The sequence below is a fragment of the Natator depressus genome, chromosome 1, assembly GCF_965152275.1.
Source record: "Natator depressus isolate rNatDep1 chromosome 1, rNatDep2.hap1, whole genome shotgun sequence".
Classification (NCBI taxonomy): domain Eukaryota; kingdom Metazoa; phylum Chordata; order Testudines; family Cheloniidae; genus Natator; species Natator depressus.
Genome location: NC_134234.1, coordinates 59453367 through 59481126, shown reverse-complemented (window position 1 = coordinate 59481126; position 27760 = coordinate 59453367). Strand labels below are relative to the sequence as shown.

At 43.9% G+C, this 27760-nt stretch overlaps 1 protein-coding gene across 4 annotated transcripts in view; it reads right to left on the bottom strand.

The window, feature by feature from the left end:
- Nucleotides 1–7532: 7532 nt before the first annotated feature.
- The window catches only part of LCP1 (lymphocyte cytosolic protein 1), a 74854-nt gene continuing 54626 nt past the window's right edge, over nt 7533–27760 (bottom strand). For 3 of the 4 annotated variants that reach the window (XM_074960958.1, XM_074960968.1, XM_074960975.1), the window contains exons 5-18: nt 27235–27364; nt 26755–26887; nt 24684–24765; nt 22321–22486; nt 20412–20554; nt 19246–19272; nt 18821–18916; nt 18048–18243; nt 15269–15347; nt 14949–15063; nt 13411–13544; nt 12458–12581; nt 10774–10898; nt 7533–9055 (exon numbers count right to left, since the gene is read on the bottom strand). In XM_074960958.1, the coding sequence (XP_074817059.1) occupies nt 8923–9055; nt 10774–10898; nt 12458–12581; nt 13411–13544; nt 14949–15063; nt 15269–15347; nt 18048–18243; nt 18821–18916; nt 19246–19272; nt 20412–20554; nt 22321–22486; nt 24684–24765; nt 26755–26887; nt 27235–27364 (1683 nt within the window). In that variant the 3' untranslated portion in view covers nt 7533–8922. The remainder of the gene's footprint in view (nt 9056–10773; nt 10899–12457; nt 12582–13410; nt 13545–14948; nt 15064–15268; nt 15348–18047; nt 18244–18820; nt 18917–19245; nt 19273–20411; nt 20555–22320; nt 22487–24683; nt 24766–26754; nt 26888–27234; nt 27365–27760) is intronic. The other variant, XM_074960985.1, reaches the window with a different exon arrangement.

The following is a 27760-nucleotide window of genomic DNA, read 5'->3' as shown; positions in this document are numbered from 1 at the left end:
AAAGCAAAAAGACAAATTTAAAATAACCTGAACTAACCATTTCTAACGGGAAAGCGCGTATAAAGTAGTACAAAAATCAAGTGCAAGAGTCAAACTTAAATTCTGGATTCTTTCACGGAACACCTATTCACATCGTGTGGAACACCAGTGTTCCATAGAGCACAGTTTGGGAAACGCTGGTCTAGATAATACTTAGGGCTGCCATGAGTGCAGGGGACTGAACTAGATGACCTCTCAAGGTCCCTTCCAGTCCTATGATTCTATGAAATATTCTACCCTTTAAAAAACAACAAATAGTAGAAAGTATGCAAAAGAACAGCCAGTTCCCCCCTGCCACATTATCCTTAGTCACTCACTATTGCCTCACGCCACTCTCTGACTTCCATTAACCACTCAGCCTAAATGTCCCCTTGAATGTGCAAAATATATGCAAAGGTCAAAATAAATAACTAGGAGATGCTAAAATCACATTTCCTAACAATGGAGCCATTTCCTGTTCATTATGGGCTGGACTGTGAGTCAGATCTACATGTTAAGGACTCAGACATGGATGGGCTGATCTAGTGGTTGGAGGAGGAGTCAGGAGCCGGGAAGTGGAGCTGATGGTCAGAACCAGAGTCAGAAGCTGGATACCGGAGCCGAGGGTCAAGCCAGAGTCAGAGCCAGGAATCAGAGCCAAAGGCCAAATGCCAGGGTCAGAATCAGAGTCAGAGAGTTAAGACAACGGTCAGAGCCAGAATCAAAGTCAGAGAACAGGGGCATGGATCAGCATCAGGCCAGGAAGACAGAAACTAGGACTCAGGGTGAGAAGGCAGGGTCTGATGTAGCAGCCAGCCAGAAATTCACCCAGTTGCACCGACAACTTCCTGTGCCTCTTTCTGGCTTAAATAGCACAGCCAGACCATTCGGTGGGGTTGGGAACTCCTCCAATCAGGATTTCTGTGAGCGGTGCCTCTGGTGGGGCTAGGGTTCCAATAATCACTCAGCTCAGCAGTTACTAGCAAGCTGCCAGAGGGTGGCTAGGATACAAGGGCTGCCTGGAGACCCAGGTTAAAGACCCATGGATCCTCACATCACCCTTGCCCTAGGACACCTTCAAGGTGCCACTGGACCAGGCTTCTCAGGGTGGCTTTCATGGAAGGTTTTCACGAGTTCTTGGGCAGGGACATTCTCTGCATGCTCCTAGTAGCATTGTTCAAGCCCGTAGCCTTTCCAGTAGATCAAGTACCAACACTTGCCCCTCTTGACTTACAGTTGAGGACATCATACACAATATACTTGTCATAATCCTGGATATGTAGCAATGGGAAGGAGGTTGGGTTTTATGGGAAAATGAGTCTTTTATACACAGCTTTAGGAGCAACGAATGAAAAAGTTTCTATTCTGAGGGATCGAGGCAGGTGGAGCTCAAAACTGACAGGGTTGATTTGTCTATGGATCCAACAGGGGCTGATGAACAGATGGTGCAGTTTGTGGGTCTGTCCATGTGTAATGTTTAGCTGAGAGACATATCTTCTGCCCTTATGGATTCACATATTGCCTGTAACACTTTTTTGCTTCTTCAAGGTAGTTCTTTAACATTTCTTAGGTCTAATGGATCTATTATATCCAATCTGAGATGGCTGGGATGGAGGAGGTCATGGGGAACTCTGGGTGGAATAGGGGATGGACCCCATAATTTGCAAAGGAAGTGTAAAGATCCACGGATTAGAATCCAAGTCTACAGAGCCTGGGCCAATTGATATTCCCACAGTGCCACGAAGAAGCCATGCAGAGCTGCAGGCAGGGAGCACTTTGGAGAGCAGACGCCACAGGAAGTACCACCCAAGGGACCCAGAGTGACAGTACCCTTCAGTTCTCTGATTGGCTGAGCACCCTATTTAACTCTGGAGGGTGCCCCAGGAAGTTGTCTGGGCAACTGCACAGACTTTGGCCTGCTGTGATGTCAGACTTAACCTCATCTTCTGGTCTCTGATCCCAGCCTGACTCTGATCCTGACTCTTGCCTCAAGACTCTGGCCTGCTACTACCCTGATCTCTGGTCTCCAGCTCTGGCCTGACTCTGATCCCTGACTCTTGCTTACTAAACTTGGCTCTAGCAATTCCTTTGACTCCTGCTCACTGACTACCATCCCTGATGTGTGGTCCCCAGCTCAGCTGTGACTGCGAGGCCAGACCACCTACACCCTGGACCCTTACAGAAAGGGCTTTTCCCAGTAGAGGCATGTTCTGCATTGTTATGGGTGAACTCCACATTAGGGTAACTGTGAGGACCAGTCATTCTGTTGATGATTGATGTAACACCATAGGGACTACTCTAGTATTTGATTTACTCTCTCCAGCGGGCCGTTCACTTGAGGGTAGTAGGCAAAAGAGTAGCAAGAGTGAGCCCCTAATATTTGGAGGGCTTGAGGCCAGAAACAGTGGACTGTGATTGGAAGGGATGTGATCCAGGAGCCCATGAAAGTGGACAACCTGGTTAACCCATAGCTGGGGGCTTCCTTGGAAGAGAGGGCAGGTGGGTGCAGGGAATAAAGTGAGCCATCTTTGTGAAATGATCCACAGCTGTCAAAATTGTCATATACCCCTTGGACACAAGTAGCTCCATGATGAAGTATAGAGAAATAGCCCTGCAGAATCCAGGGGGAGTCTCTAGAGGGTTGAAAGAATCCGAGGGGTTTACTGCACAGCATCTTGAGGTGAGTGCGTACACTGCAGGAGGCAACACATTCCCTTGTCACTGCTCTCATTCAGGGCTCCAAAAGGAACAAGATGCTAAATACTGGGTCTTAGAGCGAGTGAAATGCCCCACCCAGGGGGAATTGTGGCACAGTTGCAACTTGTGGAAGTCCAGCAGAAAGGTATATGTATTCCTTTGTGAAAGTTAGTCCATTCCAGGTGTCGTGTGATTCCTAGTTTATAGCTTCAGGTTTGTCAGTGGGAGTCCCTGTGATAGCAGCGACCTGGATTAGGACAAGCAAATCGTGGCTGACCATTGCGCCAAGAAAGTTATGGGGCTTAAGGATGCAGGAGGTTTCCTGATTAGGCCTCTCTGGATCAACACAGTACTCCCCTTTATAGGACAGCATGTCAGCCTTGCTATTCCACGATCCCAGGCAGTAGGAGATAAAGTCAAAATGGGAAAAGTATAGAACCCACTGAAGCTGCCACTGGTTGAGGGTTTTGGCCCTGTGTAAATACTTCAAGTTGTTATCATTGGCATAAACCTGAACTAGATACCAAACTCCTTCAAGGTAGTGGTACCACTCCTCAAAGATTACTTTAACCGCCAGAATTTTTCTCCCCAGGAGTAAGTTTGCTAGAATAGAAGGCGCACAGATGTAGCACCTTCTGGGGACTGTGCCCGTGGGAGAGCACCGCTCTGATGGTCACATTAGAGGCATAAGCTTATGTGGTATCAGGGTGGGCCAATACAGGAGCGGTAGTGAATGCGAGCTTTAGTTGCTCAAAAGCATGCTGGGCCTTCAGAGACCAAAGGAACTTGGTGTTCTTATGGAGCAGATTGAGAAGGGGTGAGATTTGCACAGTGAGCCTTGGAATAAACTATGGTAAAAGTTCACAAAGCCCAAGAACCGTTGGTGTTGCACAATTGCAAACCACTTCTTCCTTTTTATAGGTCCATTTTGAAACTCTCTGGAGACAGACTAATCCCCAGAAACTCTATAGAGGCATGGTCAAAAGCACACTTCTCCAAAGAGGCATAAAGGGCACATTGGCAAAGTCTCTCCAGAAGGGTTCAGACATGTATGGTATATTGCTCAAGACAGTCCAAGAAAGCAAGTATATCATCATGACACACTACCACATACTGGTTCAGGATGTCCTGAAATACATGATGAGATTTTGGAATGTGGCAGGGGAGTTCTTTAGACTGAATGGCATTATGACATACTTGAAATTGCTGTAGCAGTTCCAAAAGGAGGTTTTCCACCCCCTCCCACTCTGATGCATATGAGGTTATACACTCTCTGGAGGTCCAGTTTCATGAATATTCAAGGGGCCCCCCAGATGATCCAACAGTTTGGGGTGCAGGGCTAGAGGGGAATCTATTCCTTATAGTTATCTGGTTCAGGGCTTGGTTATCAAAACAGAGGCAGAGACGACCATCTTTATGTTTGCTTTTGTTTTTTTTAAAAAGAGAACAGGTGCCCTGGTGAGCAAGGTGGATTGACAAACAAATCCCTTAGCCAAGTTCTCCTGGAGATACCTGCATAGAATGACCAACTCAGGCTCTGACATGGCATAAACGTGGTCAAACAGAATCATCACCCCTGGTTGCAAGTCACAAAGGCACTTGTGGAGACAGGGAATCAGCATTTTTCTTTTTGAATACATCAGCAAAGTCACCATATTTAAAAGGGAGTTAGGGTGCAGAATCAGCGACAGCCCTGGCAGGCCAGTCACCTCCATTGGAGTCCCACCAAGGACAGGTACATGCCCCCACACTGGCTTTAACAAGCAATGCTGTTGGCAAAGTTCCTCGGGAAAACTGACCCTTTGTTCCTGCCAATGGACAAGAGGGTTGTGGAGGGTCGGCCAGGAGATGCCTAGGCTAAGGAGTGGATCACATGAAATTGCAGCATGTGAGTGGACCACATGAAATTGCAGCATTTCCCGGTGCTGAACCTCCAAAGATACAGTTTCTATGGTCACCAGCCCTGAGGATATGTGGCACCCATCAGTTATGTCTCCCAGGTCCAGGGCAGATTGGGACTATAGGGGGATTCGCAGGTTGCAGGTTATCACCATATCCATACAGTTATCAGCTGCACCTGTGTCAGTGAGGGCCCACTGCACAGGAAGTCATCTGGACTGTCCAGGAATATGTAATCAGGTCAGTACTTGAAGGCATAGAGTCAACTGGCGGGACCCAGTGTGTGTTCTGATCAAGACCGCAGCTGGAGATTTGGTGGTGTGTTGTGATGCCCAAGCCAGCCCTCACTTACCAAGCCTGGGCCAGCTCATTTCCTGTCTCCTTTTGGGCTGGGTTCTGCATAAGGCAGATGGAGAGACCTGGGAAGGGAGGGAGGGGGTCACTGTCCTCTGCTGCATGGGCCATGCTTTGAACTAGAGTAAATGGTGTATTCTCTGTACCATGAAATCTTTAAATCAAGTTTTGAAGACTTCAGGTAACTCAGCTAGAGATTATAGGCCTATTGCAGGAGTGGACGGGTGAGGTTCTGTGGCCTGCAATGTGCAGGACATTAGATTAGATGATCATGATGGTCCCTTCTGGCCTAAAAGTCTAGGAGTCTCTGAGACGGGGTGGCCTAGAAGCAAAAGTTGAGGTGTCATCATTGTTCCTTTCCCTCAGGGGTAAGTTACCAACAAGCCCGGTCTACTGGCATCAGCACAGTGTGCTGAGCAGGGTTTGACAGCAGGGGCCATGGGCTAGGTGGCTGTGACAACCCTCTTTTCCTGCCGCTCACACAAACAATTGTCGATCTAAATAGCGAGGTCAATGAAGGCATCCACACCTGTTGGGTTTCTACATTGGCCGGCTTGTCCTTAACCTCCTCCTGTAGGCCTCATCGGATTTGTTACAGCTGGGCCACTTTGTTCCACTCAGTGTCTGATATGAGTTGACAGAAATGCACCATGTAAAAGGCAGCTGTGCCTTGCCCCCACTTGAGTTTCCATAGGGCAGCCTTGGCCTAGGAAGCACAATAGGGGTTGTCAAAGATAGTCAGGCTCGACCCTAGGAAGGCATTCCAATTGGCTAATACTGGACTGTCACCTCTCGTAAATGGAAGGCCTAGGCCAATGCTTCCCCAGTCAACAGGCTAATTACCAGCCCTACCTTGGCCTATTGGAAAAGTAAACTTGCAGGTGAAGTAGGAACAAGAAGCAGCAGTGGTTCATGAAACTTTGGACTCTCTGATGGTTCTGGCAGGGGAATCACAGGTCCTGGATCAAAGAGCAATGCTGCAGGCCAGGTCCAAAGTGCAGATTTCTCAGTGCAAAGCTGAAGTACTTGTTCCTGTAACATCTGGTTCTCGGTTGTCAGCTGTGTAATTTGGGCCTGCATCACTTGGTTGTCTGCCTGATGGCAGGCTACCTGCTTTGGTGATTCTGGCACCCATGTGGTGGGGGAGCTCTTCTGCTTGCATCTTCCCCAGCAGAGTCGACCCTGGGAGGCTAGAGGTCCATGCAAACTGTTAGGGATCGGGAGGTGGACAGTCTGACCTAGTGGTCAGAGCAGGAGTCAGGAGCTGGAAAACAGAGCCTAGGGTCAGAACCAGAGGCAGACACCAGATGCCAGAGTCAAGGATCAACCTGGAATCAGAGCCAGGAATCAGAGCCAAAGGTCAGAATTGGAGTCAGAGGCTGAATACCAGGGCCAAGGGTCAGAGCTGGAGTGTAAGAACAGAGGCAGGGATCAGGAACACAGCAAGAAAGCAGGCACCAGGCAGGGAATCAGGGCTTGGGAGTCAGGTGAGAAGGCAGGGTCCAGTGTAGCAGCCAGCCAGGAACTCACCCAGTTGCACAGACAATTTTCTGTGCCTCTTTCTGGCTTAAGTAGCACAGCCAGACTCATCAGTGGGAGTGCGTACTCCTCCAGTCAGGACTCCTGTGGGTGGTGCCTCCGGTGGGTCTAGGTTCCATTAATCACTCAGACTAGCTGCTACTAGCATGCTGCTGGATGACAGCTGGGCTCTCAGGGTTGTCTGTGGACCTGGGTTTGAGAACCGGTGATTCCCCAAATTATGCTTCTGTGCAGAGGAATAAGGGGGTGGGATAAGACCCTCTGTTGACTCCCTGCATGGGAACTAGGGGCCTGAGGCAGGGGCTGTGAACCAATACTGTCCTCCCTGCTCAGAAGTGGCTGGGACGAGGTCTGTTTTTCATAATGCCAATCATACCTAAACGCTTCATTAAAAAATGTTCTTCTGCTCTACCAACACATCACATGATGGGATATATAATGACATAATGAAATGTACCTTTCAAAATCTTTACTATACAGTTAGGGCCATATTCTGCAACCCCTACCCACACTGAGTTGCACTTGATTCCATCAGCATTCCCTTTTCAATCAAAAGAACTAAACACAAAGAACCAGATTCTGCTATCCTTTCGCCATGCCTTACCAGGCAAACCGTCTCACTTAAGTCACTAGGCCCACTCAGAGAGTAAGGTAGTGCTCAATATGAGCAAGGGAGCAGAATCTGGGCAGGAGCAAGTTACTACTCCAGATGAATACCGGTGGCAGAAACTAACCTTTCTAATCAATATTGTTAGCATATTTCCATTACAACATTCCCAACAGCATATTTCCATTACAAAACAAAGAAGTAAAGTTAATGGTGATGGCTAGTGTCCATAAGGTGGGAAGGTACTGAGTGGTGAATTATATAATGTCGTACAAGTCCAGGGTACAAGTCTACATATATTGAGTTTCAAGAGTTTGTTTTAAAATCTGTATGTTTCCGTTGCACAAGCATACAGTACTTATCACACCATTAGCACATACATCACTGAAAGGAAAAGCCTTACATTTTGACTTGTAGGATGTTTTATTCAGAGAGACTTTTCACGTCACTGTATATTTATTCTTCATTAAGGCAATTTCGCAGGGGGAAAGAATGTGCATTAAGGCAAAACTCTCTTCTTTTGCATTTGAACTACAGTAGAATGCACTTAATGAACATAACCATGAATACCACATGCCAAAGAATAGATTCAGTGCAATGTATTTCATTTATTCTAAACAGATAGGGCTAGATCCCCAGCTAGAATAAACTGACAGAGCTTTGTTGAAGTCAATGGGAGCTATGCTTTTTTACCCCAGTTGAGGAAATGGGCCCCAATTCAGTAAAGCACTTAAACATGTGCCTAATTAAGATAAGTACATGCTGAACTGTCTTGCTTAATCAGGACCCTGGCCCCTTGTGTGTTCAGTAGCATACCTTTTATTGTCTGCAAGCCTGTTCGAAGTTGTTAGCAGGGCTGAATTATTGTTTGATAAATAAATCTGTCACTATGTGGCCTTATGTTCACTTCACTCTGGTCCCAGCTGTATTGTTGCTACTTGAGTAGACCTCTCCTTAAGTTCTTTAGCACAGATTTCATTTTTAAGGATGTTCTTGCTTTGTAATGTGCTTATTTTTAAAGCATGTCATGAAATAAAAATGAATGATCATCTTGCACAACATGGGCTGTGAAGGTCTCACAGAATTAGGATGCTCTGAGGGCCAGACTTTTATTCAATGATTAATGTTATATTCTGCAAGTAATGCCACTGATATCACTGGGACTACTCACTGTGTAAAGTACTACTTAGTCTGAATAAGGGCACCACAATAGGGCCCTTAATTAGCACTTGTGTTGCCAGAAGAGTTTCGCAACTAAGTGGATTTTACTATCGCAGAAAAATAAACACTGATAAGGACACTATGCAGTATCTGCAATGGCTTAAGGAAATCTCTTTTGTAGTTCCAGGTACAAGCTGAAGGAAAGCATAGCCTATTTGTCACAAGCATGAACACCCATAACAGAGTTAATGTAATATTTCACAATCCTGAAAAAGCTGTAAACCTGATCCTGCTCCCAAAACAAAAATGCCAGGTGACCTCCAGACAATGAGCTTGACAGCCATTAATATCAGCATATGTAAAGCTTGTGTTGTTTGGAAAGATATTCAGGAAGCAGAGAAGGCTACATCTAGCAAAGGGGATAACGTGGCAAAGAAATCAAGCACATTGCTGTTCCATACAGAACATGGTAGATTGTTTTGCTGAATATGCATGTCACCTTTTATATGATTTGGAACCTTGTCTAGCATTCATGCTTTGGAAAGCACCAAGTCTGCATATTTCCTTGATATCTGAGTCTATGAGGAACATTCAGTCTGAGGGAGTCAGGGGGCATATACCAGTCACGAGTATCAGTCTTTTATGGCTTAAACTTTCTTCATTCCTTTTCCCATAAGGCAAGCAAACACAGTCATGACCATTTTGGGTTTTACTTCAACCAGGTCTTCTGGAAGGGCATAGACTCTTGCTCCAATTTTTCTTGCCATGGAGATGGCATATCTACAGTGGAAAAAATTAAAAGAAATGTAAGAAGCAACCTTAGTAATCAATTTGTTTAACAACTTCTTGTGCTTCATACATATAAACAGTAGAATGGAGGTGAGTTCAACAGTGACAGAGAACGGGGGAGTGCACAAGGTTTCAGATGAAAGATCATGAGTTTGGTTTGAACTATATTAAATTTAAGGTGGTGGCAAGATGTCTAGATGCAGATGTTGGAGAGTGAAGCCAAGATTCAAGATTAGACGGAGGGAGACAGACCAGAAGTAGAAAGGTAGATTTGTGAGTTGTTGGCATATGGATAGTAGTAGTTAAAGTTTTGTGAGTTGATGAGTTCACCCAGATATAGGAGGTAGAGTGAGAAGAGGAGGGAACAGAGACCTGTAGGACTCACATGGGACGTAGCAGAAGGGAGGAGGATGATACATCAGAAGACATGCAAAAAGAATGGCCAGGGAGAACGAGTGTTGGGAAAAGTCTAGGGAGGATAATCTGGGAAGCAGGAGGGAGTGATCTGCAGTGTCAAAAGCAGAAGGAAAGGTCAAAGAAGATGAGAATAGCTTAGGGACCCTGAGATCTGGCCAGGATCAGGTTAGAGACCTTGGTGTGAGCAGTTTCAGTGGAGCAGAGAGGTTGGGAGCCAAACCGGAAGGGACTGAAGATGGAATTAGAGGTACGTGAGGCAACAATTGCAGAGTATTGAATAAGCTTCTATCTACGGGCTTTTATGGCCCCCCATCACTATCATATCTGAGTGCCTCCAAACACTAGAGAAGAAGTGAATCCATTAGGCAGTAGTTATAGGTGGGGTTAAAGGACAGGAGACAGCAGAACACACATCTATTGTGAGATGAAGGAGTCAGAGGTGAGGGTGATATTCCTAGAATACTTTTTGGTTCCTGTTTTAAATAAGTACAGTTTATTAATGCTACATAAAGAGAAAAACTGTCAGCCAATCTCTTCCCCGATTTATGTCTACTGCAATCACTTTGACTTCAGTGAGGCTGCATAGGCAGAATTTGGTCCTTTATTGCCAGCTGGAGTTTTCCTTTGGTGAAGAGACTTGACAGATAGGGGAAGGAAGTGCTGAATTTCAAGTATTTTGTTTTAAAATGGAAATATATCTGTGATTAAGTCCACTCCTGTAGTATAGCAGTTCCCATCCTGAGGCCCATGGGAGCACTGGGGACCTGCAGAGAACAGGCTGGTCAGATGGTGCTGGCTCTCCACTGTCTTTCCAGTCGCTTCTACTGGTGTCTAGGCACTTCACCACAAAGAACATAAACCTGTAACTCAGCTAAAAGCAAGAAGGAAGAGCCAGCCTGGCTACCTTTACAGCGGGTGCTGCTACAGAGGAGGGGGATAGCAAACAGGAGTGGCCCTCAGGGCCTGGATTCACCAGTGGGACTGGAGCTGCCATCCACCAGAGTGAGAAAGGGCTGGGGCAATATGCTGAGGGAAGCAGAGGAGAACAGAACTAAACAGCAAGGACGCATGTGAAGGAGAAGAGAAATAGGTAACAGGGAAACATGAACATGAGGAGAGGGGGAGAAAGGGGCCATGTGAAGAGACACAAGTGTAGGACGCAGTGAAAGGAACAGAACAGCTGGGAGGGGGAGATGAAATACAGATTAAAAACAGACAGTGTGAGTATCTTTTTTTCAAAAAGAACAAACATAGTGTAATGCAACCCTTAGTGTCCCATGGCATGCACATACTTAGCATTATTAAGTTTCTCTTCCTCATTCAAGTCCTCTGTTTTCAGAAGGTCATATTTGATGGAACCTGGCTGAATGGCATCAATGAGATCCAGGACTGGCATGCTTGTGCTGATTTTGCTGTCCTGCACAGAGGGAAAATACAGTTAGACACAAACACAGATTGACAGATGTCCTACAAAGCCATAATCATGGCTCAAGGACAGTGGATGGGTCATTCAAACGACATACTGTTTAGAACTTTGCAACAAGCAGCAGGAATTCTGTCCAGCAGGAGGTGGGCAGAAGAAGAGAAAGGTGAGATGGAGTCAAAAGTAGCTGCAATGGCCACACAATAACCCCGGCATGGTTATCTTGGCGCTGCATTTCAATATACGTGTCACAATGTGATTGTATCTATAGCAGGGGCGCCAGAATGGGGGGTAAGCCCTCTGCCCTTCATCTTCCCCCTGAGGCCCCGCCCCCAGCTGGCCAGAAGCTGGAGCCTGGCCTGGATAAGAGCTTCCTGGGGAACCCAGGCAGCTGTGGGGGGAGCCATGGACCCTTCACCTGCCCTGGGTGAAGGGGCCCGAGAGCAGCCCCTGACCCGTGTCCGCCCAGGGCAGATGGAAGGTCCGCAGCTCCCCGCAGCTGCCCCGGTGGCTCTTACCATGGCCTGGCTGCAACTCTTCAGCCCCCAAGGCCACACCCCCAGGCCAGGCCGTAAGCTGGAGCTGGGTCGGGATAAGAGCCACACAGGCAGCTGTGGGGAGCCACAGAACCTCCACCAGTCCTGGACAGAGGGCCCAGGGGGAAGGGACATGGATTGGGGGTTGCTCTTGGGCCCCCCCACCTTGGGCAGGTGGAGGGGCCCGGGCTTTCTGACCCAGCTACAGCTTTTGGCTTGGCTGGGGGGGGGGGGCGTGGGCTCAGAGGGAAAAGGAGGGGTGGGGCCATGGAGGGCGCGGGGATTTGTCCCCCCGCCACACACACACACTTTTAGGAAGAATCCATCGCCCCTGATCTACAGGCAATGATTTTGTGTCACAAAAATTGAATGCCATGAACAACTACGATGACCACAGAATGCCAGGACATTGTGTGAGTTACCATCTTTTATTGGACCAACTTCTGTTGGTGAGAGAGACAAGCTTTTGAGCCACACAGAGCTCTTCTTTAGGTCTGGGAAAGGAACTCCCAGCTTCACCAGGCTGCTCTCCCAGACCTGAAGAAGAGCTCTTGTGGCTCGAAAGCTCTTCTCTCTCACCAACAGAAGTTGGCCCAATAAAAGATATTACCTCACCCACCTTGTCTCTGTAATATCCTGGCACCAACACGGCTACAACTGCGCTATATAAGACATTACTGTGCCATTCACTGGCTATACACCACCCCATTCACTGATGAAGTGACTTTCCAGCTGTGCGAGGCTGACAACAACTGTCAGAGATTAAAACTCTCATTGTCACCTCACTTGGCATAAAGGTCCCTTCAGGATGGATCCAAGCAGGGTATAAGGCTTCAGCTTTTGAATGTCATAAACACAGTAATTTTAAAAAAAGTCTTTTTCTACTTGAACTAGAGATGAGCCTGAACCGAACCCCCAGATCTGAACATCCCTTGAAAATGCAGTGAAAAATAAACAACAGTACACACATGTAACCAGCCGGGGTCCCAAAACAGAGACTTATCACGAAAACTGTACCTTGAAACTACTGATGACGGAACTTTTTTCAGCTTCAGTCAGTGTTTCGTTTACCCAGTTGACAATGATGTCGTCATTGACCTTCTGTCCACCACCAATATCTTCCAGGATACTCAGCGTGTACCTTAACACAGAGGACAAAATGCTGATTACTACTTCATGCTTTATAAAAAGCTTGACATTGTAGCATAGTGTACCTGTAAAACCTGACAAGGGCCAAATGCTGCAGTCTTCACTCACACCTGAGTCTGTTCCCTCATGTTATGTTAACTTCTACAAACTACAGGGCTGAGTCTCATTTACACTAAGGCCCCTTAACAGTGCTCCGGCAGCATCAAGGGGCTTCAGAATAGGTACAAATTACATTCACTACCACGTTAAGGCCCTTTTATATGGCTTGAGTGGTGCAAAGGGACCGTAGTGTAAAGGAGACTCAGGCCCACAGTATCTAAAAATAGTAATAGATGTGTTGACTTTGAGGCCAGAAAGGACCATTGTGATCATCTAGTCTGACTTGCTACATAACACAGGCCGTAGAACCTCATCCTGAGATTCCTGCATCAAGCCAAATGCTTCAGTTTGAGCTAGAGCCTACCTTTTAGAAAGACACCCAGTCTTGACTTACAAACTGTAAGGGATGGAAAATCCACGATATCCCTAAAGGATCTAACAAGGTGTTTCCATAACAGAAAGCAAAGATCAGGACTTCTAACTACTGTTTCAGCCCTTGACCTTCCAATGTTTTCTATCTCTCCTTTCTTGGTGCAAAGACCTGCCTTTTAATTATTGTCTGTGAAGGGCAATGAACACTTATGGTGCGATACAGACAATAGGAATAATAATAATAATAATAATGGTATTGATCCTCCTGTTCACTGGTGAGTGCCGGCACTCCATTTCCATGGAATCTCTCCACACCAGAACAGCAGTCTGTATATGTTCAACTAGCGTACCTTCTCATTAACTGCCAGATCAAGGCAAGGGTTAGTGTGCGATTTCCTTCATTGAGATCCTGCCCAGCAATTCCAACGAGGGAAAACTTGGCTTGATTCTTTCCCAGATCCACTGCGTAGTTGCAGTTTTCAAGCTGTTAATGACAGAGTCAATTAGTGTGCTTCGGAAATGTGACAAAGTTGCTGTTCAGGGCATTCCTGCTATCTTTAATTGTTACAGGGAACTTAGGCCAGATCCTGCCAATGGATCCAGGCAGGCAGCTCCATCCAATGTGAGTACAGGGGTTTGGCCATATTTAGCATCTGGCCCTTAGATACCATAGGGATAGGCACCTTAGACAAATCTAACATAGAAATGCTATTGTATATCATCAGAGCCTAAATGCCATCACACAGACCAGGAAATATGGAGACAAGGTGTACAGCACTGTGCAATCATGCCCACCTCCAGCAGCGCAGAGTGATTGTGTGGGACAATAACTGTGGTTTTCAGTCCCTAAGACTTAATGTTTCAGGTCTGTTAGTCACCTTGTGCTGCTTCACTCACAAATAGTATGGGAATGTTCCGGACCAAAATTCCTCACTGAGGTAGCTGGGAGAAAGCTGGGTAGTTAGTGGAGATTCAGAGGGGAACTCTTAGCCAGCTTGTCAGGTATCTATGTCAGGAATGTTTAAAATCTGCTTATTTCTTACATGTGGTAGGAGGTGATCTGGAGGGCTGGAATGAATGTGGGTGTCACATGACTCATCATGGACATAAATCGGGACTTGTGATTAGAGCGAATTGGATAGTGGGAAAAATTATTCACTGATACATTTTTAAAGATTGATAGAAAAATGTCAAGTATCTTGATATCACAAATAATGTTTGACCATCCATCCAGCTGGTGAAACATTGTTGAGTTTATTAGAAAATGGAAAATAGACACTGATTAGACTATAAAACTATAATTTGGTTGGATCTACTTATGACTTGAGAACAATGTCTGCTGGCACATGCAAGTCCCTACACAGACATTTTTAAGCACAATCATCTGTCACATGCAGATGCTACATGCTATTGTTTGCATTCGAAAGAATACAAATGCTCGTGTCTGCAGATGCAAAATTACATACACACAAAAGGAGGTCAGATTGAGAACACTTTGAAAATGTAACTCACAGTAACAAAGGCAAATCATACTTTACACTTTGTAATTTGTTGATTAAGGACTCAGTTTCATTTTCGAATATGTGCATAGTCAATATGTAATGAGTGGAGGGATGTATGGTTCCATTTCTCTCTATGGTCTTGTCTACACTGGCCCGCTAAATCAATGCAGTGGCGTCAATTTAGTGAGTCTGGTGAAGACGCGATAAGTCGATGGAAGATCGCTCTCCCATCGACTTTAGTACTCCACCTCCCCGAGAGGTGGAAGCGTTAGGTTGATGTACGCTTTTTTCACACACCCCAGAGCAATGTAACTTACATCAACTTAAGCAGTAGTGTAGATGAAATGGAATAGATATCCTCATAAGAACCATGCCATTTTTTTTACCTTCTTCATGTTACCACCCAGCTTAGGGTATGGTGGTTTGTTCACTCTGCTCCAGTCTACCGGCACTTTAATCTTTTCATAAAGCTGGAAGATAACCATGGCATCTGACAGGTCACTGAAACAATGGAAACATATTGTGCCTTATAATGTGAGCAAGGAATCCTATTTAACCATTACTAGAACGATCACATTTTCCTAAAGAATGAAACGGAGGCGTCTGTTTTCATAAGGACTAGCAATGCGTTCATGTTTTCTAGAAATATTTTTTTCTTAAGACGTAGATCACATTAGTCATCTAAAGGAAGGATAACTTTCCTTACCTATATAAATGATTGACACGGGGACTAACACCCAAGGAGTTCATCCAGTTCCTAAATGTCCTCTCTTCCCTTGTTTCACCTAAAATAATAGAATATCAATCAACAGATCCTCAAGACAAGACTTCAGTGAAACAAACTTTTTACAACAAGGAAAATATAAATGCAGATTTTACTGTATACTAAAATGACATGTAGAATGAGATATCAACAGGCAGTGAAATACAAAAATACAAAACAGTAGGTAATGTTCTGTACATACTATATGCACTGTCATATTTGAGCAGATTGTTCTCAAACTTACTTAAGAAATTCAACTTTAGTCTGTGTTGAGTCATGAGACATTTCAGCATGAGCTTTGTGAGAAAGTTAGAAGCAATCGAAAATACAGATTTATGAAGGGTTGCCATCTGCAGTCACACCACATAAGAGATTTATCTTGTATGGAGCTGAGCATTCTTCCTCAATCCAGCAAAGCATTTACTTTTAAGCACACACAAAAATCTCATTGACTTCAATAGGACTATTCATAAGAACATAAGAACCGGCCATACTGGGTCAGACCAATGGTCCATCTAGCTCAGCGTCCTGTCTTCCGACAGTGGCCAATGCCAGGTGCTTCAGAGGGAATGAACAAAACAGGTTATCATCAAGTGATCCATCCCATGTTGCCCATTCCCAGCTTCTGGCAAACAGAGGCTAGGAACACTTCAGAGCATGGTTTTGAATCCCTGCCCATCCTGGCTAATAGCCATTGATGGACCTATCCTCCATGAATTTATCTAGTTCTTTTTTTAACCTGTTATTGTCTTGGCCTTCACAGCATCCTCTGTCAAAGAATTCCACAGGTTGACTGTGCAGTGTGTGAAGAAATGCATATGCTTATGCTTAGTTTTGAGCACATGATTTAGGTATTTTGCTGCATTGGGCTAGAAAGATCAGCACTTTGCAAAACCACGCTGCTACTGTAGACTGGTGAAATTGCGTTTAAGGACTCCTTAGTTGTTGTTGTTGTCAGCTACACAACAATATTTAATAGAAGTGTCACACTAAGCATGTGCAAAAGCCTGCTTTTCATTGATTATAATTTACCTATATTTTAGAATTCTTCAGAAAGCTGTCAGTGACTGTTGCTGATTGATGTCTAGACACATGCAAAGTTTAAAGTTTTCCATTCAGATGTTTGAGAGTTATTTGTGCACAGAAAACGTCTCTAAAATATTAGCAAAGAGGGAAAATTATACTTTTTTTCTGCTCATTTAACTTAAAAATGTCCAAGCAGAACCTCTTCCCAGAAAAATTCAACTTTGGGCTGAGACCAAGCAGGAAGTTTCAGTCCAAACACAATTTTTTAGGAGGTTTACATACAAAGGAAATAAGTTTATAATGGACATTTCCAAGTTGTCATAGTGGATAAAATAACTAAGGTCAGCTCACAATAACTATAAGCCACACAGATATTGAAGTCATTCAAGTCAATAAGCTTAGGTGGCTCAAGTGCCACAGAAGACAAGAACTCACTTAGCTCAGAAAGGAGACATGATGTGCAACAAAGCGAACTGTGTCTTTCTTATAATAACTCCATAAGAGATTTGTCTAGACTAGAGTTTTTGCTCTTGTTTTAACTTAACTGTTTGTTAGCTAAATCAAGTTAATTGACAAATACAATTGTAAATGCTAGTCCAGACATCCCATAAATGTTTGTTCCAGGACACAAAACTGGAACAATCATTTGTGGAGTGCCTAGAGTAGCATTTGCAATTGTGTTTGTTAACTTGGGTTAACTGGTAATCATAGAATCATAGGACTGGAAGGGACCTTGAGAGGTCATCTAGTCCAGTCGCCTGCACTCATGGCAGGACTAAGTATTTTCTAGACAAGGGGTCTCAAACACTCGGTCCGCGGAGTTATTTGCTGCGGCCCGCCAAGCTCACTGCCGCCCCCACCCTGAGTTATTTCCTGCGGCCACCAAGCTCCCCTCACCCGCCACCCCCGTCCCTCCCAGCGCGCTGTGTCCCGGCTCCTCTGCCTACCTCCAGGCACTTCCCACCACCAAACAGCTGTTTGGCGGCACTTAGCACTTTCCAGGAGGGAGTGGGGAGGAGCAGGGAGCCGTGCACTCAGGGGAGGAGGCGGAGAAGAGGCGGGGCAGGGGCAGGGATTTGGGGAAGGGGTTGGAATAGGGACAGGGAGGGGGTGGAGTTCAGGTGGGGACTTTGGGGAAGGGGTTGGAATGGGGGTGGGGAAGGGGTGGGAAGAGGTGGGGCAGGGGCGGGGCCTCATAGAAGGGGTGGAGCGGGGACAGGGCCGGGGGCAGCGGTGGGGGGTGTCAGTGATACTGGCCCTCAGGCCAATGTACTAGTCCTCATGTGGCCCTTGTGGTCATTTGAGTTTGAGATCCCTGATCTAGACCATCCCTGACAGGTGTTTGTCTAACCTGCTCTTAAAAATCTCCAATGATGGAGATTCCACAACCTCCCTAGTCAATTAACTCTAATTTAAACAGGACTATGAATCCTAGTCTAGACAAACGAAGGAGACATAAAGCCATAATGCATTCAAACAAATCCACCTACAGTGAAGGGAATCAACTATATTCTGAAGCCAAATGCAAGTAACATACTGCCATATCCCATCCTCAAACCTGCCTTGGCTAATGTTGCAGTAAGTACACGTCACGAGAAAGTTGAGCTAACATCTGAATTACCCAACCAGGTCTCAGTTACATGTTAAAAGTCAGAGGACCCAGTTGGATGCCACTTCTTATTTGTATTTTCCTTACCTTCAATAGAACTCCAGTCAATGTCCTGGTTCTCTGGTTTTTGGAGGGCAGGATATCTGTTAAATAGGTTGGCAATGAAAGCCAAGTTTAATTTGGGGTTGCCACGGACTACATCTGTAGCAGTAACAAACTGCCGGCAGCCCAATCTCTCTGCTTGCTGCAACATGCACTCTGCCCTCTGGATGTCATCCTTCTCCTAAGAGATATCAAACACCTCAGTCAGCAAAAACACAAAAATTTGTCGATATCCAATAGCACTGAAATATCACACTCATAATACACATGTACGTACTGACTCTTTGCATACTGCTGCTATAAAAACTACAAAACATTCTTGTTTAAATCCATAACATTTTCCTTTTCCACATTACAAATCACGTCAATATCTGCAAATTGCTTTTACCTAAAATCAATGTGCTACACTATGCAACATTAAAATGCATGTTTAAGATAAATCTTATCACATAAGATAAACTTGAGAAATAACCCAGAAAAATGTCCGTAAACATATATTGGTTAAGTATTGCTAATGTGTCTAACTGGTTCGTTGGCTTTTAAAGCTTCTGTGATAACTCATGCTGGATGATAGTTTGTTATCATTAGTACAATCTAACCTAAAACATACCAATTTAATTCTGCATTTTTGGTTTTTGAATGGAGGATTACACTCCAATGGTAAATCTCGTTTGCTTGTTGAGGTATTACAGTGCAACTCAATGTTTCCTAGGTTCTATAGATAACCGTCATAAAAAGGTTAGTGTATATCGTCTTACCCTTAATCCTGTCATGTCAATAGCAATAGCTGGAATACCTTCTTCATTTCCCTTTGGGGCAACTTGGTCCAGCAAATGGTAATAAGCTTTGGAGTCCTGCAACAGACCAAGAAATTAAAGGGGTGGAAAGTTACATCTAAAGCCAGGTTTTGCGTGCCAATACTTCCCATGAACAATGAGCAAGCATGCTTTGTTTTTATTACATCAACCATTTGACAACATAATTAAATTAATCAAACTGAAAGCATTTAACAGTTTCCATGTATGCGTTCTGGTTTGCATATCTGTTTGTTTTATAAAATAATTCAAATGTGAAATATGGAAAAGCTGGAAGTATTAAACACAATACTACATGTTGCATTTAGGAAAAAAGGATAGAATTGATTTAATATGAACATATTAAATTAGAGATATGAAAAATATACCTTTATAAGGCTGTAGAAGTCAGTCAGCTAAAGGTTTAGTAAAAGAACAGACAGAAGTTTAAAGCAGAGTTTAAAGAAACATTGAATTGGTCACAAAGTAGAAAGTAAAGTTTTCAAGGACAGATATTAAAGCTGACACCAGTTAACAAGTATTTTTCCAGGAAAAGGCTAGAACAAGACAAAGATTTCACATGTTGTTTACTTTCATGTTTTATAAAGCATAGTGTTGGTTCCATGTGTACAAAAAATTAACCTCACGTCAGAAATCATCTTAAACATAAATACAACCCTTCAAATAAAGATTCAGATTTAAAAAAAAAAAACAAGAAATTGTTACTATTTAGATACGTGGGAAAAGACTCCAGGTGATATCATGCAAACCTTTACTGCCGAGATTTGTCTTCATTTGCACAAGTAATTCCACTGAAGTTTCCAGATTTCTACCCAAATGCTTCCTTGTAAGCATACATTCATTGTATAACATATGTATTTACAAAAGAGGCAAAGCTGATTAGAAGTAGTAAATAATTACATCGGCTGAAATCCTGGCCCTGTTGAAGTCAATGTTACTTTATATTTTCCAACATTGATGTGACATAAATCATAGTTTAGATTTAATTAGCTACATTCGATAACTCTCCAGCCTGCCTATGTAAGGGTGAGGGTCCCACAGCCCTTCTCCACGCAAAATATCTATTGAGTTCAAAAAAATCTATTAAGTTCAGTGGAAATTTTATGCATGAGGTGACTGCAGAATTGGGCTCAAAATCTTTCATATTTTCTTCCCACTCTTATTTGTTATTGGGTGGCTAGCCCAAGCCTCCATCTGTGTTTCAACAGCCAGATTGCTATTTTTCGCATGCTAATGCGAGTGCTGCCAACACAACTCTGTCTACCCCAGACTGGGAGGCTCATCCCCAGCTGCAGTGTAGACATACCTAAGGCCCTAACCCTGGAAACACCCTACCTACGTGGTTAACTTTAATCATGTGAGTAGTCCTATTGAATTGAATGGGACTATTTACAAGCTTAAAGTTAAGCACACACATACGTGTTTTCAGGATTGGGGCCTAAGCCATCACCTCCAGGTGAACAAGCTCATCCAGAGGAGAAAGCTGAAGTTTGGGGTTGTTATTTTTGCTGTAGCTGATCAGTGTTTCTCATACCTTGATGTCTGTGCTGAAGTTATTGATTTTGTTGCACCCAGCGTTCTCCAGGTGATAGTTAGCCCACCTCAGCAGCAGTTCCTCTGGGGATAATTTCATCAGATCCTCTAGACTCTCTCCTTCACGCAGAAGGGCAATCAGAGCTGGGCAAGCACAAAATTGAAAGAAAAATAAACACCATGCACAGGAATATCTGCACTCTTAACTTATCCTTCTTAACTGCCTTTACTGCGGAAGGGCCTGATCCTTCTCCCACCGAAGAAAATGTGGGAGATCAGTGTGTTTATATATTTGAGAGGCTCAAGTAAAACGAAAGCTGTCACCTGACCCTGCAGTTATTTTATTGTTAAGGATTTAATTTGATGTTAGAGATGTTACAGCCATTTTGCTCTGTTCTGGGCAGTGTTTTGCATAACTGCAGCATCGCAGAATTGCAAACCCAGCTTCCTCCTGCTGTGCTCAAATAAAAAATGTTATTCTACTGGCAGAGTTACATTTTGGCTTTTTAATTTTGTTTTTCTATTTCACATGCCATACATTCTCAAATGTGTTTGGTTTTCATTTTATGTTAAGGAGCTACATTTTACATAGACAAAAAATACAACACAATGTATTAGAGCACTGTTCATTCACAGGTGACACAGAATGCTTTCTACACACTAAAAGTGCAAAGAAAAGTAACATCTGTAGCTTACAGTGTATTGTCTCATGTATGTAACATCTACAGATGTGGCCGGTCAGCGGTGAAGCGGTGAACTGTTGTCAAAGGCTAAGCTTCAGGAAGAATGAAGAGCATCAGTATGGAGAGCAAGGCAGTTTAGAAAGCAGGGAGTGAATAGTCCAGCAGTTCCCAGCTGTGGTTTATGGATCACTGATAGTCCCTGGAGCAATGGCTGGTGATTTACAGAGCTGGCTGGTCACCTGGGGCTGGCTCCCTCCTTGTTTCCAGCTGTTTCTACAAGTGGCCAGGTTCTTCATTGCCAGGAGAGCCTGGAGGCCTTTAAAAACAGCTGGGAACAAGGAAGAGGAGTGAGCTTTGCTGCCTTTTCTAGATACCATCACTATATATAATAAGTGAAAGAGAGGAAAATGGAGCCATTCTCTGCAACTGGAGATGTCAGTGGGGCTGCCAAGCCCTCAGCAGGACAGCAGTGTGCAGGGGAGAATGAAGAAGGCGAGCAATATGTTCAAGGGAGACGGCAGAGGCGGTGGGGGGGGGGGGGCTATAAGAAGTGCTGATGACTAGGCAGCACATCCAGGGGAGAAGGGAAGGAAGCAGCAGGAAAAAATATGGTTGGAGAGCAGTGTGCGTGTGTCATGCTGAGGCAAGTTCACACAGAATTTTTAAGAGAAGGGAGATTTGGCTCTGGATTCTGAGAAGTACAGGAAACCAGCAAGGCTTCCTGAGTGTGGCATGATGTGCTCCTGATTCCAGGTGTAGGTAAGGAGACAAGGATGCACATTTTGGTTGGACTGAAAGTATGGGGCCTCTGGGCTTATGGAGACTAGAACTGGGGGAATCAGAGTAGTGAAGAAGAGAGGCAATGAAGACTTGACTAAGGGCAGGTCTACACTACAGGGCTAAGTCGACCTAAGTTACACAACTCCAGCTACGTGAATAGCGTAGCTGGAGTCAACATCCCTTAGGTTGAGTTATTGCGGTGTCTATACCATGCTGGATCGACCGGAGTACCTTATGCTTCTCATTCCGGTGGAGTACCAGAGTCGACAGGAGAGTGATCGGTGGTCGATTTAGCAGGTAAGACCCACTAAATTGACCCCCGGTGGATCGATCACCGTGCGTCAATTCCCCCAGTAAGTGGAGACAAGCCCTAAGAGTCCACAGGACTCGTTGAAATAACTCTTCTAAAGATGAGAACAGTGGTTTGAGAGAGTGCACCGCATGTACCTTCGTTTCTGCTGAGCTCAATGTCGGCAAACAAGCCAATTTTGATAACTTGCCATAAGAGGCCCAAGACCAGGTAAGGTTTCCCCTCTTTTAAGTCTTCAGCCCCAATGTTAACAACATGGCACCCGATGGCTGAGGCAGAGTTCAAGGCAAGGTTCAAATTTTCCTGAAGAAAGAGAGAGAGAGAGGTTTCTTATTATGCAATAACTAAATAGTGGAGGGGAGGGAGGAGGAGAACTAAAGAGCGGGTGGTGAGGGGAACTCAGTGGAAATACAGTGAGCAAAATTAGTTATAACCATTTTCAGATCAGGGCTTAGGGTGTGATAGCTCAGAACTCCCAGGAGTAAAAGCAAGTCATGTGCCCTTCTGCAAAACAGGGAACCTCTCCTTTGCCACATGGAAAAGCTTCCATTTCTTCTCCTGAAGTATTACAAGACACTGGACCTTAAGCCCCACACTTGTCCTGTTCTGGATATTGCTCATTCTGCTGTTTACACCGGTGGAATATGGGATGAGAGAGAAAATCCATATTTTGAGGCGTGTGGGGTGGAAAAAGGAGCTTCCATATATCAAGATGGTGGGGTGAAAAGAAGAAACATTTCAGGCAGGTGGCTTTTTTTTTCTTTTCTTTTTTCAAAGGGGCCGTTTGAATCTGCTCAACCATTTGGGTTGTTCAAATAAGTCCCTGGGGAGATGGACTAGTGGGCAGAGGGCAGGTGAGGCAGGCAAAGGTGCATGACAAATGCCATTTGTTTTCTGGCTCTGCAATTTATCATATGGATTTCACCACCACGAGTGTGAGAGGTACATTCGATTAGGTAGAAAATACACCGGGACACAAAGCGTAAATTGTCATAAACTGAAAAATTTATAGCATTTAAAAAGAATCCCCCTCTCTTTATTTGACAGTTGTAAAAGGGTTAAGTTAAAGCATATGTTATATTGATTAAATCATATCTAAATCTGACAGGGATTGATCTGTGTTGCATCAGTAAGATGTGCTGCTGACCAAGAGGATTAAAACTGAAAAAATGTGGACTGCAGCCCAGAAACCCAATTTAATGGCTTCTAAGCTTACTTGAGCCTGGCTAATGTTCCATTTAATCAGAGTAACTGAAGGCTACAGTGGGTTATGTGTACATATATAGTAGATATCTATTTATATACTGGCACAGAGATACATATATACACTGTATAAAACCATGTATCTCTACATACTGTATAAGGGAAACAGAATAAACTTGAATTTAGATCTTGGCAGGTAGAATTTTGTTTTCCAGTTCATCTTTAAATAATGAAGGTGTGTGCACACGCACGCAATGTACATTACAAAATGAATCCAACATGCCGGTTGAACAGATAAAAATCACAAAAGAAAATGCAAACGCTAAGGGCCCAACAGCGTTAACTCAGCCATCTTTCACATATGTGGTATCTTCTAGAGCAAGGATGGCCTTTTGATTAAGGCACTAGACTGGAACTCAGGAGATGTGGGTTCAGTTTCTGGCTCTGCCACAGAATTCCTGTGTGACCCATGGGCAAGTCACTTAATCTCAGTATTCAGCTGTCATTTAGTCAGGGGTGAAAGTCAGCCGGTACGGGTCGGTACGGCGTACCAGTAAAAAGTGGCTGCCAGGACCGGCCTGTACACAGCTGACATTAAAGCACTGCTGGGGTAGCGCTTTAACATCGCTGCCCCTTCCCCCCCCCCACCCCCACCCCCCGTCAGGGGTCCTGCTGTAACAAACTGTTATGGATCCTACCGGCAGGGCTGACGACGGGGTGGGCGGCACAAAAGGGTCAGCAACGCTGAAGTGCTGCCGCAGCAAAGGACCCTGCTTAAAGCGCGGCCATGGCCGCGCTTTAACCTTGTTGCCCCTTTTGCTCCCCCTCCCCCCTCCACTGGAGCCCCAGGCGGTGCAGGCCAGGCAGCACGGATGGGCTGGCTGGGGGAGGCTGACCCCCCTAACCCCGCCCCTTCCGCCTGAGGCCCCGCCCCTACCATACCGGTAAGTGTTTACTTTCACATGCATTTAGTATTCTAGCAGTTAACCCACATTTGAATTTGTCATTGTCTTCATCTCATCCCATCTGTAGTATTCATTAGGCACCTATCACTTAGATCCTAAGATTTATACCCTGGCTTAATTATAAGCACATGAGTAGTCCCATTGACTTCGATGGGATGATTCTCAAGTTCAAAATTAAGCATGGATGTAAATATTTGCAGAATTGCAGCCTGAGTACCCTACTTTGCCACAAACTGTGTCTGGCTGCATTGTGCAGGGCTATGAAATGTATAGTATTACACCTAATTAATTACATAACAGCGACTCAGCGTTTATACTTGATGTTTCAGTACCTGTATAGTGAATGGAGTGAGCTTCTTTTTGTTGATTGTTCTTTCATCAATTGTATCTGGCACTGAAAAGTTGATCATTTTACTGTAAATTAAAGAATAAACACAAGTGAGAAATACATCATTATGCCTACACCAAAGTCATTTTGAACCTTCATCATAATATCATAGAATCGTAGGAGTGAAAGGGACCTGAAGAGGTCATCTAATCCAGTCCCCTGCACTCAGGGCGGGACTAAGTATTATCTATTCTAGACCATCCCTGACAGGTGTTTGTCTAACCTGCTCTTAAAAATCTCCAATGATGGAAATTCCACAACCTCCCTGGGCAATTTATTCCAGTGCTTAACCACCCTGACAGCTAGGACATTTTTCGTGATGTTGAACCTAAACCTCCCTTGCTGCAATTTAAGCCCATTGCTTCTTGTCCTATATTCAGAGATTAAGGAGAACAATTTTTTCTCTCTCTTCCTTGTAATAACCTTTTATGTACTTGAAAACTGTTATGTCCCCTCTCAGTCTTCTCTTCTCCAGACTAAACAAACCCAATTTTTTCAATCTTCCTTCATAGGTCATGTTTTCAAGACCTTTAATCATTTTTGTTGCTCTTCTCTGGACTTTCTCCAATTTGTCCACATCTTTCCTGAAATATGGCACCTGGAACTGGACACAATACTCCAGCTGAGATCTAATCAGTGCAAAGTGTGGCATGTTGATCAAATATCCAGAGACTGAATTGACCACAGGACCTTGTTTAGTGCATTAAAAGGTCCAGGAACACCAGTAGATAGTCTCCTCTCCCCACCCCCTCCACACACACACAGACAGACAGAGACACAGACACATACACACATGTATTGCAATATTTTAGCACAGCTTTTTCCTAACCAGTGGAGGAAGGGAAGGTGACAGGCAGATATATTGAATAGTGGCCAAAAAGAGCAATAAAGTAAACCTGTGTGAAATTCAAAATGTTAATTTTGTGGAAATTCATGTCAAAAGATTCACTGTTTCACGTTGCTTTTCACCCTCTACCTCCAAAGACTTTACGCAAAATTTGAAAAAATAGCTATTTTCATTGTTCACAACTGCAAACAAATCCTCAGATTTACACAAATTTTTGACACAAAGCCATCTTCACTCAAAAATGAACCAGTCTGTACAAAAATGGCCTCAATTTTGCTCAAAAAAATAGGCAGACTTCAGCAGAATTTCACGTTCATAATGAAATATGAAAACCATAATTTTTGCATCACAAATATTTTGCATGCATCTAGATAGGAACCCCCTAGAAATGCCCTGTCTCAAGTTTCTTATTACTATTACAAAACATAGTACATAAGAAAAAGACCTACACGTTCATGTGTTTACTGGGCATGCTTGACATGGAATTTTCCCTTTGTATCTAACAATATAGTTCTTTCATAGTAAGTTGTAAAGTCTTTGGCTGCTCAGAGTCCTTCACATTTAGGCAGGTTGGTTGTGTTTCAGTCTCATTTAACAGAAAAGGTGGAACCATCTCCTGAAGCCCTTACTAAGTTATTCCATTCTTATCTTCAGCAAAATGTCCATTGTGCCAAGTCTTGAAGTCCTTATTCATCTAAATCTCCAACTAATCCTACATAAGAATTGTATATGAGTAAGGACTGAGTGAAAACTTCAGGATTTGGCCCATGTTGTGTAATGCAGGACATTTCAGATGTGCAAATAAGTATATAAAACTTACTGGGTTCTATATTCTGAGGTCCTTACCCAGTTTTTACTCATTTTCTACTCAGGCTCACTCCTGTTGGCTTCGTTATTTCTCCCCTGATTCTAATGGACAGAGACAATCACTTTTAACATATAAAATATCTATTTTTCAGTGATAAACAATAGTTTGAAAAAACCTTATAATCTCTTAAGAGAAAAGATGTGTGAGAAAGAGAATCACTAGGGCCCTGATCCTGCAAGAATTACGCACGTGCCTAACTCTAAAGGCAACACAACTGCTTGTGTCCTTCAAGGTAAGCACACGCATCAGTTTTCACAGGGTCAGGGCCTAACTGTGTAGGGAAACATAGGTGGTATTTACCACAGCACGATGCCATCACCAACCGCCAGGAAGAGGTCATCAGTGTCTGGATTCATTGGGAGCACGTGTCGGCAATCAGGGTCATTCTCTAGGGCTTTGTTAATCCAATTCACAAAGGCGTACTTTTCTTCTTCTGCAAGCAAAAGGTCAGATCTATCAATTTGGAGCCTAAAACTTTTACCAATTCTTTTGACATGAAAATCTCAGTTCTTATTAAAAGTGATTGGGCACCATTTCCGATACTTATCTATTCCACCTGAAAACCGAACAATTATTTAAAATAAGGGAGGTTGCATTTTTGGCCAAAATACTGCTCTTACTTCTCCTCAGCTTTATTACAGTTTGTCCAAAATATGCCTGTTCTAAGTCTCCCTTATCGATACGGCAATTTCCTAAGGCTTTTCACACTGACAGTTGCAAAATGATCTCCAAGGGACCATTTAGTTGCAATTACTATCTATATCAATTGACTCTACATACCCGAATAAGAATGTTGGGTTCCAACACTGGACTGTTCTGAAGTTCCACCGATAGCACAAATCCCCTCCTTTTTATTGATTGCTTTTCGAAAGGTTTTAGCCACATCTGTGCTCTTCAGGCCGTGGAATACCTTTCAAAATACATAGAGTGATTTTAAAATTGCAAGCTATAAAACTATGAGCTTTTAGGTTGTAAATTTCTTGGGACCATGCTGTCCTCTATGTCTTTTTCAGAGCTGAAAACAATGTGGGCATCGAATAAATAAATAATCTGTAATACTAACAATTACTTGAATGGGCACTCTGCACAGAAGCAAGAGTTCGCACTTGTGGCTGCCTTAGCAGAATTGGGACCTTATAATTTTTTTATATTTTAACTAATAAATAGGAAGTTAAAGAGTATTAGGAATCTACAGAGTCTTTGTATTCTGGAGACAAGCCCTTAGAAGTTTAAATTTTGAACAGAGGTAAGTGCAATTCTGAAATTTCCATCCTGCAGGAAATTCCAATACTTCAACATTTGTTTT